Source organism: Balaenoptera ricei, chromosome 10, assembly GCF_028023285.1.
Source record: "Balaenoptera ricei isolate mBalRic1 chromosome 10, mBalRic1.hap2, whole genome shotgun sequence".
Classification (NCBI taxonomy): domain Eukaryota; kingdom Metazoa; phylum Chordata; class Mammalia; order Artiodactyla; family Balaenopteridae; genus Balaenoptera; species Balaenoptera ricei.
Window position 1 is genome coordinate 89,565,889 of NC_082648.1, and position 18,062 is coordinate 89,583,950.

The following is an 18,062-nucleotide window of genomic DNA, read 5'->3' on the forward strand; positions in this document are numbered from 1 at the left end:
AAATGAAAAGGTTAGCCTAAGTATTGGTAAAGTTTTACTCACGGAAGTTTTAAGCATGTTGCATGAGTTTTAAAAATACATGAGACGGGGCTTCCCTGGTGGCGCAGTGGTTGAGAATCTGCCTGCTAATGCAGGGGACACGGGTTCGAGCCCTGGTCTGGGAAGATCCCACATGCCACGGAGTGGCTGGGCCCGTGAGCCACAACTACTGAGCCTGCGCGTCTGGAGCCTGTGCCCCGCAACGGGAGGGGCCGCGATAGTGAAAGGCCCGCGCACCGCGATGAAGAGCGGTCCCCGCACCGCGATGAAGAGTGGCCCCCGCTTGCCGCAACTGGAGAAAGCCCTCGCACGAACCGAAGATCCAACACAGCCAAAAATAAATAAATAAATAAAGTAGCTATAGAACGCAGCTTTCAGATTTAAAAAAAAAAAAAAAAAAATACATGAGACGTTAATATTATTTTACAGTATTCAAATGTATATGAGGCTAGTCAGCAGGAGGCTATTTATTTTGTAATTTAGAGAAAGTGTTATAATTTTGGGATTTGAATACTTTTGAAAATGTGGTAAAATGCTTCTTAGCATACTCTGTATAAATAAAAAAAAGAAACTCCTTACAGGCAGGAGAGCCCACTTTTAACCTTTTGTAAAAACTGAAATAAAGATTTGCTAGTAAATTTCTGCTAATAGTGGCTTTAGATTTGTTAGGAAATAAAGATAGTTTGGAGATTGTGTCTTTAGATTTTTAGCATTTTTTTCTTTAAGGTATTACCAGTTATTTTTTATGAAATACAAATACAGAAGTGTATATATAGATGCATATGTATCTTATATCTAATATATAAGCATAATTTTAAAAATAATAAACACTTAAAAACCTATCATCCCACTTAGGAAATAGAATGTTACCAATATTTTCAAAGCCCCTGTGTTGTCCCTCCCTGATCGCATCCTATGCTACCTCCTCAGAGGAAGCACAGCCCTGAATTTTATCATTCCCTTGTTTCTTTTTAGTTTGCCACATATGAATGAATTTATCAACCATTCATTGTTTAGTTATGTTTTTGAAATTTGTATTAATGTATTCTTCATGTATTCTTTGGCTTGGTTCATTTTACTCAAAATTTTTTATTTGAACTTAACCATGTTGGGATGAGTAGCTGTAGTTCATTAATTTTCATTATTGTGTAGCTTTCCTGGGGATGGACTTTTGGGTTTTTTTTCCAGTTTTTGCTATTATAAATAATGTTGCCATTTTTGTATATGTCTCTTGGTGTAATTGTGCAGAAGTTTTTCTGAAGTATTGTATACCTGTGAGTGGATTGCTGGGTTCTGTGATATGTACATAATCAGCTTTTCAAGGTGATGCCAGATTGTTTTCCAAAGTAGTTCTATCAGTTTACACACCTCCCACAATATATTAGACTTCCCATTGTTCCCTAACTGGCCAACATTGGTATCATCAGCCTTTTGTGTGTGTTTGTGTGTGTGTGCACGTGCACATTGGTGTTTATAAATGATTTTATACTTAACATTCATTTCCCTGATTGTTAATGATGGTATCTTGTCTAATACTTTTAACTGTGTTTCTTTTGTGAAAAATATGTTCATGTCTTTTGTTCAGTTATCTATTGAAATTTTTGCCTTTTTTAAAAAAAAGTGTTTAATTTGTTTGGTGTCTTTACATATTCTGTGTACTAATCCCTTGTGTGTGGCAGATATTTTCTCATACGTTGGCTTGTCTTTTAATTTTCCTTATAGTGACTTTTGATAAATAGAAATCATTAATTTAATATAGTTGAATTTACCAGTCTTATCCTTTATGGTAGTGCTTTTTGCCTCTCATTTACAAAGGTCTTACCTAGCTCAAGGTCATAAAGATATGCTGTAATTTTGCCTAAACGTTTTAAGTTGATTTTCATAAAATCACTTCTGATTCTTTTTAGGCAATAGAACATATGTTCTACAGGAGAAGCCTGGTTGTGGCTGATTCGGTCTCACATATAACACAGCATCTTCAGCATCAGGCTCTTAATTCTATTTCTGTGGCCAAGGTATGAAAGTTAGTATGTATTTAGCATAATTATATTATCTTTCTAGTGTGCCCTTCCTGTTGTTTTATTTGTGTTTTCTAGTTAAACCTGTGTACTCCGTTTCTTCAAACACAGTATTCTTGGTTATAATCTCCATGGTATTTTATGATTTTACTTAGAGTGATCAGGGTTATCTTTACTCTGAACTTGCAGCATTAACACAGTTCTATTAAAAAATGACATATTATGCATTTTAAAAATATGATGCATCTTCTTTTAAGAAATGATTTTCTTACTACATTAATACGGTAATTTTGAAGTATGCCTAGTAATTTGCTGTCCCTGACAGTGCTCAGTGATAATGTTATGGCAGTAAAGCATCTAACATTATCACAAGAAGCTTAACGGGGAAAGTATTTGTCTGAGTGCTCTTAAGTTGAACCATGGAAAAGATAACTGAGAAATTTTTCTTCTGCGTCTTTTGTTATTGCCTCAGATTTAAAGCTGATATTTCCTGTTTTCTTTTATCTTTAAGAAAAGAGTAATTTCTGACAAAAAATATAGTGAACAGCGTCTTGATGTGCTTTCTGCTCTAGTTTTGGCTGAAAACACTCTAAATGGACCAAGCACAAAGCAACGACGACTTATTGTTTCTTTGGCACTAAGTGTTGGCACACAAATGGTAAATGTATTGCTATTTCTTATGGAATAAAAACGAGATCTGAGGTTTCACACTTCCCTTACTACTGACCTAAGAAACCTGTCCTTCAAGTGCAACTTCTCTGCCTTTTTCCCCTCCCTGATAGAAAACATTTAAAGATGAAGAACTCTTTCCGCTTCAAGTAGTCATGAAAAAGCTGGATCTTATCAGTGAACTTAGAGAAAGGTAAGTAGGTATATGTAATGATACTCAAAAGATAGGGGTAATGGAAACATCAGGGCTTTTTTTTTTTTTTTTTAAAGGATAGCAAGACAAGGAATATAACTTAGGTAGACCATTAGTTCCTGTTCATAACTTCTTTAGCATGACTAAAAGTAGACTGTGACAAGCGATCATATTTCTTTAACTTTGCTTCTACAGTAAGGCTGTAGCTTTTGGAAGAACTCACATGAGAAATGTGATACAGCCCTTAGAGCATCTGGCAGACCCTGGAACATATTGTGATTGTTGTGATGCGTATCTCTGATGGACTTAAAATTGCTGCTTTATAACAAGACTTCATCTATTTGTGAGACTTAGAGCCATATCACATAGTCTTCTGTAATTTTATTTGGGGCATGAATTTGAATTACATTGTTGGTTAGCCAGTCACTAAGATGAATTAGGTTTTGGAAGGCTTATTTATATAGCTCCTGTGGCTTTATTGTTTTCTTTTTATTAAGTAAGCAGTAAGTTTCTTAATGGGAAAGTGGGTCTTCTGAATTTTGATTCCCAGCCGAATTAAGGTTTCAGCACAATTTGTATTTAATGCTCATATTTGTAACATGATGTTTTTGTTGTTCTAAGAAGCTCAGATTTTTGTAGTTAGTGGCATTTAACTTTCCACCCTTGGTAGAAATACTGAGCCTTCTTTACTGTAAGATATTTAATGATCACTTTGTTGCCCGATAATGTGTGAAATAGTCACTTAGCAAAGATTATAGACAGGTTGAGTGCGACTGGTTTTTGTTGTTGTTGTCATTGTTTTGGTCACAGTTTTTTGAAAGGTCTCCGTTTCAGCTTTGAGACAGGTGCATGTGATGCAGGTCTTGTAAGTCTAGTCATATCAAATAATATTGAAAATAAATTTATTTTAAACTCTAAAAGTTATCTGTATATATTTTTTAATACCTATATTGGATTATAATTGCTTTACAATGTTGTGTTAGTTTCTGCTGCACAACAAAGTGAAACAGCTGTAAGTATACATATATCCCCATATCCCCTCCCTCTTTAGCCTCCCTGCCACCCTCCCTATCCCATCCTATATTGTTTCTTAAGTATGCTTTAAAACTGAAGTGTATTTGCAGAATTCTGACAGTGTCGGGTATTGGAGTGTTTTGTTAATGTTGTTCAATTTGAAAAATACTTATTTTGTGGCTTTTCTATACTAATTTTGGGTTAAATGATGTAAGGAATACAAAAAAATGAGTAAGACAGAGCTTTTACCCTTATGATATATAATGTCATTCCTTTTATTATTTTTGGGGGTTACTTGAATTTTGGTACCACTAATTATTACTTTACATTGTAGAGTCCAAACACAATGTGACTGTTGTTTTTTATACTGGCATCGAGCTGTCTTCCCAATTTATTTAGATGATGTATATGAAAATGCTGTTGATGCAGCCAGATTACATGTAAGTAAAGAATAATGTAAAGAATAAACCCATCATTTTTTTAGTTACTGTGTAAACCACTTTAATTAATTTTAAAATAGATCATTTAATAAAGTGTTTTAAAACTGCTGATGCCGTTTTTTAACAGTGCTATGCATATTCAGTACAATTTATATAGTCTGTAGATAAATTTTATATTGCTACTAATGAATTAATATATATTTCACTCTTCCCCTCATATTCTAATCATTCTCATTGCACTGGGTTTTAGTTTGTGTCAAAATAATATGACTTATTTGTCAGTAAGTTATATGTTGTTCAGATCTTTCCATTTCTTTATGGAAATGAGTGTATTTGAATGATCAAGGTAGGAAAAGGATAAGTTAATGTGAATTTTTTGTATACTTAAAGTATATGCTTTAGAGAATAAAATTCGACTCTTACTTAGGAAAGTAATATAGTCATATGTAAAAAAAACAGCCTTCAGATTGAGGTTTTGTCTTTTAAGGTAGATAATTAACCTTTGTAATATAATTTAGAGATGTAATTTTTCTAAATTCATGTACATTCTACTTTTCGTCTTAGTACATGTTCAGTGCTTTACGTGACTGTGTACCTGCTATGATGCATGCAAGGCATTTAGAGTCCTATGAAGTACTTCTGGATTGCTATGACAAGGAAATCATGGAAATTTTAAATGAGGTAACATTTTGAGATTGAAAAGCTTAAAACGTGTCTAGAATGCAATGTTTAGAAAAACTTTTTGGATTGAAGCAGGCTTTCACAAATTTAAGATTGTTATTGTAAATCACAAAGGAACTATCACTATTGTGCTAAATTGGTCTTTAATTCCTAATTTTTAATACAGAAATCCAGATTAGGTATTTGGAAAACTTTTTTTTACTTTAGTAAGTAGTATATTTGAATTTAAAGTTCTGTTTATTAGAAGAATGCAAATGCAAAAATTGGTTTGACTACTGTCTGCAGCTAATGGTCATATAGTTAAGGTAACTTAACTATTAATGTTTTATTGAATTTCATTTGGAAAGCTAATGACTGAAATATTTTATATTTAAAAGTATAAAGCCTATTACTTGTGTAACAGATAATTTGAATGCAGTATAGTACATCCGCCTCTGTTTTAATGAAGTGTGTATTATAAACACTGATATCTTTAAAATTAAATTTCCAACTAGCAGTATTTTTATATGGAGGGAGGAATTAAAAATGAGTAAACTTCACAATATAAACCTTATATAGGTTTGATAAAATTGTGAAATTTCTAAATGTAGTTTCTCATATTAAATACTTGTATTTAGAAAATAAAATACATGTCTGGCCAGTACTTAGAACCCTGTGGTACACCAGAAAAAAATGATTAATTTCATTGCCTTTAGCTCAATGAGTTTTGTGATTTTTTTTTAATGATTATTAAAAGGAAGCTTTTAAAAAATTTCCTCTCTTGCATATTCTCAGAACCTTTCCTCCTTTGTTGCTGGTTTCTATAAATTTTATGCTTAATATTGTGTATTCATGTTCCTTGTAATGAAGCCATCAGATGTTAGCTTTTGATTTTTTTTTCAAGGGTGTTATACTTAAAATAGTAATGAATTCATTAGAACTCATCTAACTGCTCCCTGGTCAAAAAAAACCATTGATTTTCAATAGACAGCAAAATAATTTCACTCTCCCAATAAAATAATATTTTACCATAGAGTATTTAGAGTCTTAAACCAGTTTGACAAATTTTTTCATCATTGCACAGATACTAAAGCTCTAACAGTGAGAACATAGACACCTAGAAGAGTAATACAATTAGAATATTATTTTGAAAAATTAAGATAGCAATTCTTTTGTGAATAGCATTTGCTGGACAAGTTGTGCAAAGAAATAGAGAAGGACCTGCGACTTTCTGTGCATACTCATTTAAAGCTGGATGACAGAAACCCTTTCAAAGTTGGCATGAAAGACCTGGCCCTTTTTTTCTCTCTGAATCCAATTCGGTTTTTCAATCGTTTCATTGACATTCGAGGTGAGTGTTCTGGTTTCCTTCTTAGGGTCATATTCTATATTTGTTTGCCCTGTTAAAGAGAAAATAACAAAAACGAAACCTTGAGAAAATCTTTCTTTGTTTTAGTGCATTTATTCTTGAATTTCTTTTTGTTTCTTCATTTTTATTTTCCTAGCACCTTATTTATTTATTTTTAAAGGAATTCCTTTATTTTTATTATTTATTTATTTATTTATTTATTTTTGGCTGTGTTGGGTCTTCGTTTCAATGCGAGGGCTTTCTCCAGTTGTGGCAAGCGGGGGCCACTCTTCATCGCGGTGCATGGGCCGCTTACTATCACGGCCTCTCTTGTTGCGGAGCACAAGCTCCAGACGCACAGGCTCAGTAGTTGTGGCTCATGGGCCTAGTTGCTCTGCGGCATGTGGGATCTTCCCAGACCTGGGCTTGAACCCGTGTCCCCTGCATTGGCAGGCAGATTCTTAACCACTGCGCCACCAGGGAAGCCCCCAGCACCTTATTTTAAAGGAAGAAATTTAATGTTCAAAGACAAGTTGTTTCCTTTTTAGTTTCATTTCTCTGCCTTTCCTACTGTTCATGAATCAGAAAAGTTTTGATCGTTTTTTTTTTTTTGAAGCTTATGTAACTCACTACCTAGACAAGACTTTCTACAATCTAACAACAGTAGCTCTTCATGACTGGGCCACTTACAGTGAAATGAGAAATTTAGCTACTCAGCGTTATGGATTGGTTATGACCGAGGCACATCTTCCTAGTCAGACTTTGGAACAGGTATAGTATAAACTGTTCTTAGTATAGTATGATTGTGGCATGATAACAGTATTTCTCTAAGAAAAATTTTTTCTTTTTACTTTATTTAGTATGTGTTTATATTCCAAGAAAAAACCTCATACTTGAGAAGAATAAAAAATTAGATGGTGCTAATTTGCTTTATGAAAGAATTTACCACAGCCTTCCAAATGTTTATACTTTTCCTTTTGTTGAAAATTTGAAATATACATAGATTTATATACAGCTTTTCAGAAACATGTTGGGATAGTGAGGCAACTTCTGCTGTATTTTAAAAAGTTTAATCAAGGTGACAGTTAAGGATTTTAAACCTAGATACAATATATAAGCTTTAATATCTTAGAAAATTGGTTAAATTTATGTAATTGTATTTGTCTTAAAATGAGTGCAAACAAGTATTTAGCTTTACTAATTCAATAAGCTAATTTACAGTATGGCAGTATCTCACGAGTGCAGAGGTTTGTTTTCAGTTAATTTGCATGTAATTCTTTCTAAGATAATCCAGATAATATTTACCAAAAAACCTTAATTCAGTTCCAAAAGTTGAGGATCATAATTTTTCATTCATCTTACTGCACATATAGGGACCAATTGCAGGATCAGTTTGTATATCCTTTCATTCATTTATTTATAAATTTAATATTTACTGAAAACATGCTAGGCACTGAACTACATTTAGGGATACAGAAATAAATAAAAACACTCTCAGCTCATGTGGGAGAAAAAAAATGAGTAAATAAATTTTTAGATTAAAACATGAGAAAATCTATAATAAAAACTTAATCAAAGGGGTATTGTGATATTACTTTGAGCCCCAATTAGAAAAGCTGTGGAACAGTTTATATGATACCGTTAGGTATTAGAGTAATAAGAATGAAGGATTCTTATTAGGTAACTTGTATATTAAAAGTGGTCTAGTATGATTAAAAGAAGCATAAGGATTTGGAATTAGATATTTTTAAATCCCTGTGTTCTGCCTCCTCCTAGCTTCCTTGCAGAACTCCCTTAGCTTCATTTTCTTCAGCTGTGGAATTAAGAATAATACCTCATATTGGAGAATTCCATATAAAGAACCTTGCACAATGCCTGAAAAATAGTATATATTTTATAAATATATACTGTTTATATATAATACACATATTCTGGCTGTTATATATAGAATAATAGCCAGAATCTGGCTATTATTTTAGAATCTTTTAGAATCTAAAATAGATTCTAAAATCTATTTTTAGAATCTGGCCATTAGTTTACTTTGCAAAAAATATAGAAAAGATCTTTGGGAAGACAAATATTCTCAAGAGTGGTGGTGAAATGATTGTGAGTCATGGATCTTCAAAATTTTAAATTTAACCGTTCCTGTCTACACAAAAGGAATAAGATAACAAGCAGTCAGATTTCCCCAAGTAGATAGTCCTAATTGTACATGTCAGAAGGCTCTTTTTAACCTTTGGTTGTACTTTTTGTATAGTTGTTCTTTAAAATAATTTAAAAATATTGGGAGACTTGGTATAAGCAGTAAGTCACTACATTGATATGTCTGATTATTTTAAACTAATAATAATAGAACTTCTTTGTGGATTGTTTTGTAGGGCCTGGATGTCTTGGAAATTATGAGAAACATTCATATATTTGTGTCTCGATACCTCTATAATCTCAACAATCAAGTGAGTGAGTTTCAGAAAAAAATTTTTTATTAAAAAAAATTTTTTTTAATATCTTTATTGGAGCATAATTGCTTTACAATGTTGTGTTAGTTTCTGCTGTACAACAAAGTGAATCAGCTATATGTATACATATATCCCCGTATCCCCTCCTTCTTTAGCCTCCCTCCCACCCTCGCTATCCCACCCCTCTAGGTGGTCACAAAGCATTGAGGTGATCTCCCTGTGCTATGCAGCAGCTTCCCGCTAGCCATCCATTTTACATTTGGTAGTGTATATATGTCAGTGCTACTCTCTCACCTTGTCCCAGCTTCCCCTTCCCCCCCACCCCCATGTGCTCAAGTCCGTTCTCTACGTCTGTGTCTTTATTCCTGCCGTGCCACTAGGTTCATCAGTACCATTTTTTTAGATTCCATATATGTGCGTTAGCATATGGTATTTGTTTTTCTCTTTCTGACTTACTTCACTCTGTATGACAGACTCTAGGTCCATCCACCTCATTACAAGTAACTCAATTTTGTTCCTTTTTACGGCTAAGTAATATTCCATTGTATATATGTGCCACATCTTCTTTATGTATTCATCTGTCGATGGAGATTTAGGTTGCTTCCATGTCCTGGCTATTGTAAATAGTGCTGCAATGAACATTGTGGTACATGCCTCTTTTTGAATTATGGTTTTCTCAGGGTATATGCCCAGTACTGGGATTGCTGGGTCATATGGTAGTTCTATTTTAAATTTTTTCAGGAACCTCCATACTGTTCTCCATAGTGGCTGTATCAATTTGCATTCCCACCAGCAGTGCAGGAGGGTTCCCTCCCTTTTCTCCACACCCTCTCCAGCATTTATTGTTTGTAGATTTTTTGATGATGGCCATTCTGACCGGTGTGAGATGATATCTCATTGTAGTTTTGATTTGCATTTCTCTGATGGTTAGTGATGTTGAGCATCCTTTCATGTGTTTGTTGGCAATCTGTATATCTTCTTTGAAGAAATGTCTGTTTAGGTCTTCCGCCCATTTTTGGATTGGGTTGTTTGTTCTTTTGATATTGAGCTGCATGAGCTGCTTGTATATTTTGGAGATTAATCCTTTGTCAATTGCTTTGTTTGCAAATATTTTCTCATATTCTGTGGGTTGTCTTTTTGTCTTGTTTATGGTTTCCTTTGCTGTGCAAAAGCTTTTAAGTTTCATTAGGTCCCATTTGTTTGTTTTTGTTTCCATTACTCTAGGAGGTGGGTCAAAAGGATCTTGCGTGATTTATGTCATAGAGTGTTCTGCATGTGTTTTCCTCTACGAGTTTTATAGTGTCTGGCCTTACATTTAGGTCTTTAATCCATTTTAAGTTTATTTTTGTGTATGGTGTTAGGAAGTGTTCTAATTTCATTCTTTTACATGTAGCTGTCCAGTTTTCCCAGCACCACTTATTGAAGAGGCTATCTTTTCTCCATTGTGTATTCTTGCCTCCTTTGTCAAAGATAAGGTGACCATAATGTGCGTGGAAGAAAAATTTTTTTAATGTAGAAAGGCTGAGGGGCAAAGAATTGATTCTCAATAGTGCAAGTTAGTAAAATACAGAAGACAAAAAATAATTGTTTAGAGATTATCTTGTTTATTCCTTTGCTTTGACTGTATTATCTTTTTGAATGACTTTTCAATTATCTTTAATAAAATAAAATTCTAGAATTCTTGGGTTAACTGGTCAGTGTTTGCTATTGATTGTGTTTGTTTCATTACAGATTTTTATTGAGCGAACAAGCAATAATAAACATTTGAACACTATTAACATTCGGCATATTGCTAATTCAATTCGAACACATGGCACAGGAATCATGAATACAACAGTAAGAACCTTCTGGGAGGGGGGTTGTGTGGGTAATAGACCCCTGTTGAATTTGGTAGTTTGAAATATAGTTTTTTTCATCAAATATTCTGGTAAATATACATTATTGCTTGTTTATATTATACCTTAACCTCCATTTTTCTGTTTGGTATAATTAAAATGTCTGTCACTGAAATTGTGTTAGATGTGATGGAAGCTTTGTAATTCAAAAGGCACTTTAGGGACTTCCCTGGCGGTCCAGTGGTTAAGACTTCGCCTTCCAATGCAGGGGGTGCGAGTTTGATCCCTGGTTGGGGAGCTAAGATGCCACATGCCTCGCAGCCAAAAAAACCAAAACATAAAACAGAAGCAGTATTGTAACAAATTCAATAAAGACTTTAAAAATGGTCCACATCAAAAAAAACCTTAAAAAAAAAGGCACCTTAGAATGTTTTACCATCTTAAGATCATCATTATAAATAACGTTGGAGATTTGAGGACATCAGCATAAGTATATATCTGGGTGGACTGTTTGATATTCTCTGTAAGTTGCTTCTGAAAGCAAATCATTGATAGTTTATTTAACATCCGTCACGCTCTTTTTTTGGGAAGGCGTTTACTAGTTATTTGATATCCATAAAAATAGCAATTTGCTGAAAAAATATCTTGAATCTTCTTAGAAATGGGCATTCAGTCACTTGCGACAGTCATTTGAGCTTATATGCTATGTTTCCTTCAATGGAAAAAGAGAAGTCTTTAAATTTACTGGGTTTTCAGGCCACAGTTTCTCCTTGAGGAAAGAAGAACGCAAATGTTTAAATAGTAAAGTGTTATTAAGTGTATTTGGGAGTAAGGGAATAGGGAGAAGTTACATGAATGGAAAGTTACGTAGGGACCATTTTAGTGTAGTGGGGAAGCCATTTAAGTATTTGAGCTGATAAGTAATGTGATTGGAGCTCTGTGTTAGTGGTTATCAATAGAGGAAGGGGACATAGGTAGTCAGAGTTTCAAATTTAAAACAAGGAGTCATCCATGTAGAGATGTCTGAGCCTTTCAGGATGAATAAACTCTGAACCTTTAAGGATCAAACTCTTCTTTGACCTCATCTGTCAAACACTCATTCATGTAACAGATATAATTATGCTCATATTTTATGTGTCTCAGGCACTGTGCTGGGCACTGGGATAAGAAAAACAGACATTTCCTGCTCTCATAATAATTGTACTCTAGCAGGAAAAACCATTGTTAATCAATTAACCACACTAATGAATGTAAATTCCTGATGTCTGGTGATGATGAGGTGAGCATAGAAGAAATACAATCAGAGGCTGGCAGTGTTACCCACTATTAAGAATGGAAAGGATATGGGCTTCCCTGGTGGCGCAGTGCTTAAGAATCTGCCTGCCAGTGCAGGAGACACGGGTTCGAGCCCTGGTCCTGGAAGATCCCACATGCCTTGGAGCAACTAAGCCCGCGAGCCACAACTGCTGAAGCCCGTGCGCCACAACTAGTGAAGCCCACGCGCCATAGAGCCCGTGCTCTGCAACAAGAGAAGCCACCACAATGAGAAGCCTGCACACCACAACGAAGAGTAGCACCCGCTCGCCGCAACTAGAGAGAGCCTGCGCGCCGCAACGAAGACCCAACGCAGCCATAAATGAATGAATGAATGAATAAATAAATAAGTGTATGGGAAAAAAAGAATGGAAAGGGTAAAGAAGAGACTACTTCTAAGACTACTACTGCTGAGGAGATCAAGAAAAAGCAGTGTTTAAGCCACAAGAAAAGTTCTGAGAAAGCACGCCTTTCTATAACTGGGTGATGAAGACTGTTACAAAGCGCGTACAGGAGATTAACGAAGATGGCGGAGTAGAAGGACGTGCTCTCACTCCCTCTTGCGAGAGCACCAGAATCACAACTGGCTGCTGGACAATCATCGACAGGAAGACACTGGACTTCACCAAGGAGGATACCCCACGTCCAAGGACAGAGGAGAAGCCACAGTGAGACGGTAGGAGGGGTGCAATCAGAGTAAAATCAAATCCCGTAACTGCTGGGTGGGTGACTCACAGACTGGCGAACACTTACACCACAGAAGTCCACCCACTGGAGTGAAGGTTCTGAGCCCCACATCAGGCTTCCCAACCTGGGGGTCCGGCAACGGGAGGAGGAATTCATAGAGAATCAGACTTTGAAGCCTAGTGGGAATTGATTGCAGGACTTCGACAGGACTGGGGGAAACGGAGACCCCACTCTTGGAGGGCGCACACGGAATAGTGTGCACATCGGGTCCCGGGGGAAGGAGCAGTGACCCTGGGGGAGGCTGAACCAGACCTATCTGCTAGTGTTGGAGGGTCTCCTGCAGAGGCGGGGGCTGGCTCTGTTTCACCGTGGGGACAAGGACACTGGCAATGGAGGTTCTGGGAAGTACTCCTTGGCGTGAGCCCTCCCAGAGTCTGCCATTAGCCCCACCAAAGAGCCCAGGTAGGCTCCAGTGTTGGGTTGCCTCAGGCAAAACAACCAACAGGGAGGGAACCCAGCCCCACCCATCAACAGTCAAGTGGATTAAAGTTTTACGGAGCTCTGACCACCACAGCAACAGTCAGCTCTACCCACCACCAGAGCCTCCCATCAAGCCCCTTAGATAGCCTCAACCACCAGAGGCCAGATGGCAGAAGCAAGAAAAACTACAATCCTGCAGCCTGTGGAACAAAAACCACATTTACAGAAAGATAGACAAGATGAAAAGGCAGAGGGCTATATACCAGATGAAGGAACAAGAAAAAACCCCAGAAAAACAACTAAATGACATGGAGATAGGCAACCTTCCAGAAAAAGAATTCAGAATAATGATAGTGAAGATGATCCAGGACCTCGGAATAAGAATGTAGGCAAAGATTGAGAAGATGCAAGAAATGATTAACAAAGACCTAGAAGAATTAAAGAACAAACAGACATGACCAATACAATAACTGAAATGAAAACTACACTAGAAGGAATCAGTAGCAGAATAACTGAGGCAGAAGAACGGATAAGTGACCTGGAAGACAGAATGGTGAAATTCACTGCTGCGGAACAGACTAATGAAAAAAGAATGAAGAGAAATGAAGACAGCCTAAGAGACCTCTGGGACAACATTAAACGCAACAACATTCGCATTATAGGGGTCCCAGAAGGAGAAGAGAGAGAGAAAGGGCCAGAGAAAATATTTGAAGAGATTATAGTCGAAAACTTCCCTAATATGGGAAAGGAAATAGCCACCCAAGTCCAGGAAGCGCAGAGAGTCCCATACAGGATAAACCCAAGGAGAAACATGCCGAGACACATAGTAATCAAAGTGGAAAAAATTAAAGACAAAGAAAAATTATTGAAAGCAGCAAGGGAAAAATGACAAATAACATACAAGGGAACTCATAAGGTTAACAGCTGATTTCTCAGCAGAAACTCTACAAGCCAGAAGGGAGTGGCATGATATACTTAAAGTGATGAAAGGGAAGAACCTACAACCAAGATTACTCTACCCAGCAAGGATCTCATTCAGATTTGATGGAGAAATCAAAAGCTTTACAGACAAGCAAAAGCTAAGAGAATTCAGCACCACCAAACCAGCTCTACAACAAATGCTAAAGGAACTTCTCTAAGTGGGAAACACAAGAGAAGAAAAGGACCTACAAAAACAAACCCAAAACAATTAAGAAAATGGTCATAGGAACATACATATCGATAATTACCTTAAACGTGAATGGATTAAATGCTCCAACCAAAAGACACAGGCTTGCTGAATGGATACAAAAACAAGACCCATATATATGCTGTCTACAAGAGACGCACTTTAGACCTAGGGACACATACAGACTGAAAGTGAGGGGATGGAAAAAGATATTCCATGCAAATGGAAATCAAAAGAAAGCTGGAGTAGCTATACTCATATCAGATAAAATAGACTTTAAAATAAAGAATGTTACAAGAGACAAGGAAGGATACTACATAATGATCAAGGGATCAATCCAAGAAGAAGATATAACAATTATAAATATATATGCATCCAACATAGGAGCGCCTCAATACATAAGGCAACTGCTAACAGCTATAAAAGAGGAAATTGACAGTAACACAATAATAGTGGGGGACTTTAACACCTCACTTACACCAATGGACAGATCATCCAAACAGAAAATAAATAAGGAAACAGAAGCTTTAAATGACACAATAGACCAGATAGATTTAATTGATATTTATAGGACATTCCATCCAAAAACAGCAGATTACACGTTCTTCTCAAGTGCGCACGGAACATTCTCCAGGATAGATCACATCTTGGGTCACAAATCAAGCCTCAGTAAATTTAAGAAAATTGAAATCATATCAAGCATCTTTTCTGACCACAACGCTATGAGATTAGAAATGAATTACAGGGGAAAAAACGTAAAAAACACAAACACATGGAGGCTAAACAATACGTTACTAAATAACCAAGAGATCACTGAAGAAATCAAAGAGGAAATCAAAAAATACCTAGAGACAAATGACAATGAAAACACGACGACCCAAAAACTATGGGATGCAGCAAAAGCAGTTCTAAGAGGGAAGTTTATAGCTATACAAGCGTACCTAAAGAAACAAGAAAAATCTCAAGTAAACAATCTAACCTTACACCTAAAGAAACTAGAGAAAGAAGAACAAACAAAACCCAAAGTTAGCAGAAGGAAAGAAATCATAAAGATCAGAGCAGAAATAAATGAAATAGAAACAAAAAAAGCGCATACATATGCAAAAATATATTAGTAATATTTGAGGGTGGTGGGGATGGAAATTAGTACAAGGCTTTCATCTATAGGTCAAAATTAATCTTGTTATTTTGACTTTAATCTCAGCTCCAATCCTGCTTTTTCAGTGTTTTCTGAGTCTAGGTCAGGACCTTTTAACCCATTCTCAGAACACCTACACTTCTCATTTTAGAAATTATTGCAGTGAGATATAATAGTTTATTTAACATATACTTGTCTTAAAATGCCTGTCCTGCTAGAATATACACTTCTTGATGATGACCATGTCTAGCATGAGAGCAGGCACTTTGCCTTGCACATAAGAGGTGCTCAAAATATTTATGGATAAATAATTGAATGTTTACTCTCTTCCTTCAGGAAAGGTCAAAGAGCACCATGTTTCTTACTTTAGTATCATTTTGGACATGTAGATTAGTAATAAGTAATCTTATGAATGGTGGAACATAGAAACTTCTGAGTGTGGTTTATGACTTGAAAACTAGAGTGTCAAATCTGGTTTATGATTCTTACTGTAGCTCTTAGTCTTATTATGAAAGTATTTTCCATTTTTTAGATTTCTTTTTTCCTTTTGTATCATAAAAATATTTAAGGGGAGCTTTTAGAAAGCTCTGTAAACTTGGGCAAAAAAAACTTCATTTATTTAAATATTTCAGGTCCAACATGAATTAGACTTTATAAATAGGCTATTTTATTCAGTAATATTGATTTGAAATTAATTTTCATAACTTTCTCCAATTTTTGAAATTTTAATTTTATAGGTTAATTTCACCTACCAGTTTTTGAAAAAGAAGTTCTATATATTTAGCCAATTTATGTATGATGAACATATCAAATCCAGATTGATTAAAGATATTCGGTTTTTCAGGGAAATCAAGGACCAAAATGATCATAAGGTATTTTTACATATTCTTTTTAAGGTAGTTTGATTCAGCTGTTGAGTATATAAGCTTACCTTATATTACTGTGCTTTGCTTTATTGTGCTTCTCAGATACTGCCTTTCTTACAAATTGGTTTGTGGCAAACCTGTGTTTTCAGATGATGGTTAGCATTTTTTAGTAATAAAGTATTTTTAAATTAAGGCATGTACATTTTTTTTTACACATAATGGTATTGCACACTTAATAGACTGCAGTGCAGTGTAAGCATAATTTTTATATGCACTGGGAAACCAGAAAATTCATGTTACTTTATTGCGATATTTGCTTCATTGTGGTGGCCTTGAACCAAACCTGCAATATCTCCAAGGTTTGCCTGTATGGCAAATGTTTATGCTAAATTCATTATGAGTTACTCTCTTGGGGTGTTTTTTTCTTTATTATTTTTCACATAATGTCTCCTTGATTTGGCTTCCTATTTTCTATATTTTCCCTCGCAATTTCTTACTCTTTGCATTCACTGTAAACAAAAGTGTAAGGAAAAATTAAATGATCAATGTAGTCAGGTGTTACCTTTCTTTGTTTTAAAATAATACACAAGCAGAACATACTCATTTTGAAACATTTAGGCAATATAGAGTGCATAAACTAAATATCCTCCCTCATTTCTCTTTCCTTCCAGTTTCATTTTCTGGAGGCAGTTGCTATTAACAGTGTCATGTGATGCCCTCCAGATGTCTGTGTGATAAATATGTATTTGTGCATTACAAATAATTGCTTTTTTTTTCTTAACAAAAATGGACTAAAACTAAACATACTGTTTTGCAGTGTGCTTATCACATGTCAGTACTTATAGGTCTACCTCATTCTTTTAAAGAGTTGATAGTAAAAATGTATACTGTAACTCCTTTAACCTTCTCCTACTGAGTGGATATTTAGTTTTTTCTGATTTTTCTGTGTTACAAACGGTGCTACACATAACATCTTTGCACATTTATCTGTGTGTTCAAATATTTTTGAAAGACAAATTCCTTGAAGAGGAAAAGGGCAAAGAATATGAGTATTTAAAATTCTGATACATATTGCCAAGTACTCTAAAAATACTGTACCAACTGACAGTCCCATCTATAATTTATAAGAATGTCGTTTTCCCTTCACCCTCAGGGCTAAGTTTTCCCATAGTGAAATGAAGAATTGCAAGTGGTAACAGTACAGAGGCATATAACCATGTGGATGGAGAACCAACAGGCTTAGATGGATCTTACGTTTGATTTGCCACATCCAGAACTATCTTAAGCATCACCTAGTTCCAGCCCTTTTATACACTAGTTGTTAGTTCTTTTCAGTGTCAGAGCAGCAAAATATTACTTTCTGGTGAAATAATTATTAAAATTACAGATTACAGTTATCAGTACAAAATTATATTCACTCTCATCTTTATTGGAACAGAAGTTACTAGTGTTTAGAGAAATAAATAATAAAACTGTTGTTGGATAAGTATTGTTTCCATTTTTTATTAATATAAAATGAGTAATTTTCGAAATCTTTTAATTAGCTAAGACTTGAAAAACTATAAGTCCCTGATACTTCTCAGACCATGGAAACTTAGTCACACATTTCTGAACGAATGTTTCTAGGAGGAGTTGATTTCTTTTATCTATCTGACAGAGTAGTTGGGTCTAGGGAGACAAATAATGGTGGTGGAAAACCTAAATTTGGTGGCATTAATAATTATTCTCCTTATTTAG

General features: G+C 35.3%; 1 protein-coding gene across 6 annotated transcripts in view; it reads left to right on the forward strand.

Annotated features, from left to right (window-relative positions):
- The window catches only part of WASHC4 (WASH complex subunit 4), an 85,541-nt gene that overhangs the window by 24,837 nt on the left and 42,642 nt on the right, over window positions 1-18,062 (forward strand). For all 6 annotated transcript variants that reach the window (XR_009505441.1, XR_009505440.1, XR_009505442.1 and 3 more), the window contains exons 16-25: window positions 1,947-2,054; window positions 2,569-2,715; window positions 2,840-2,919; window positions 4,268-4,373; window positions 4,938-5,054; window positions 6,216-6,384; window positions 6,998-7,152; window positions 8,760-8,834; window positions 10,569-10,673; window positions 16,197-16,331. Coding sequence is in view for 3 of the 6 variants with exons in the window: in XM_059936808.1 (XP_059792791.1) it covers window positions 1,947-2,054; window positions 2,569-2,715; window positions 2,840-2,919; window positions 4,268-4,373; window positions 4,938-5,054; window positions 6,216-6,384; window positions 6,998-7,152; window positions 8,760-8,834; window positions 10,569-10,673; window positions 16,197-16,331 (1,197 nt within the window). In the remaining 3 variants the exon portion in view is untranslated. The remainder of the gene's footprint in view (window positions 1-1,946; window positions 2,055-2,568; window positions 2,716-2,839; window positions 2,920-4,267; window positions 4,374-4,937; window positions 5,055-6,215; window positions 6,385-6,997; window positions 7,153-8,759; window positions 8,835-10,568; window positions 10,674-16,196; window positions 16,332-18,062) is intronic.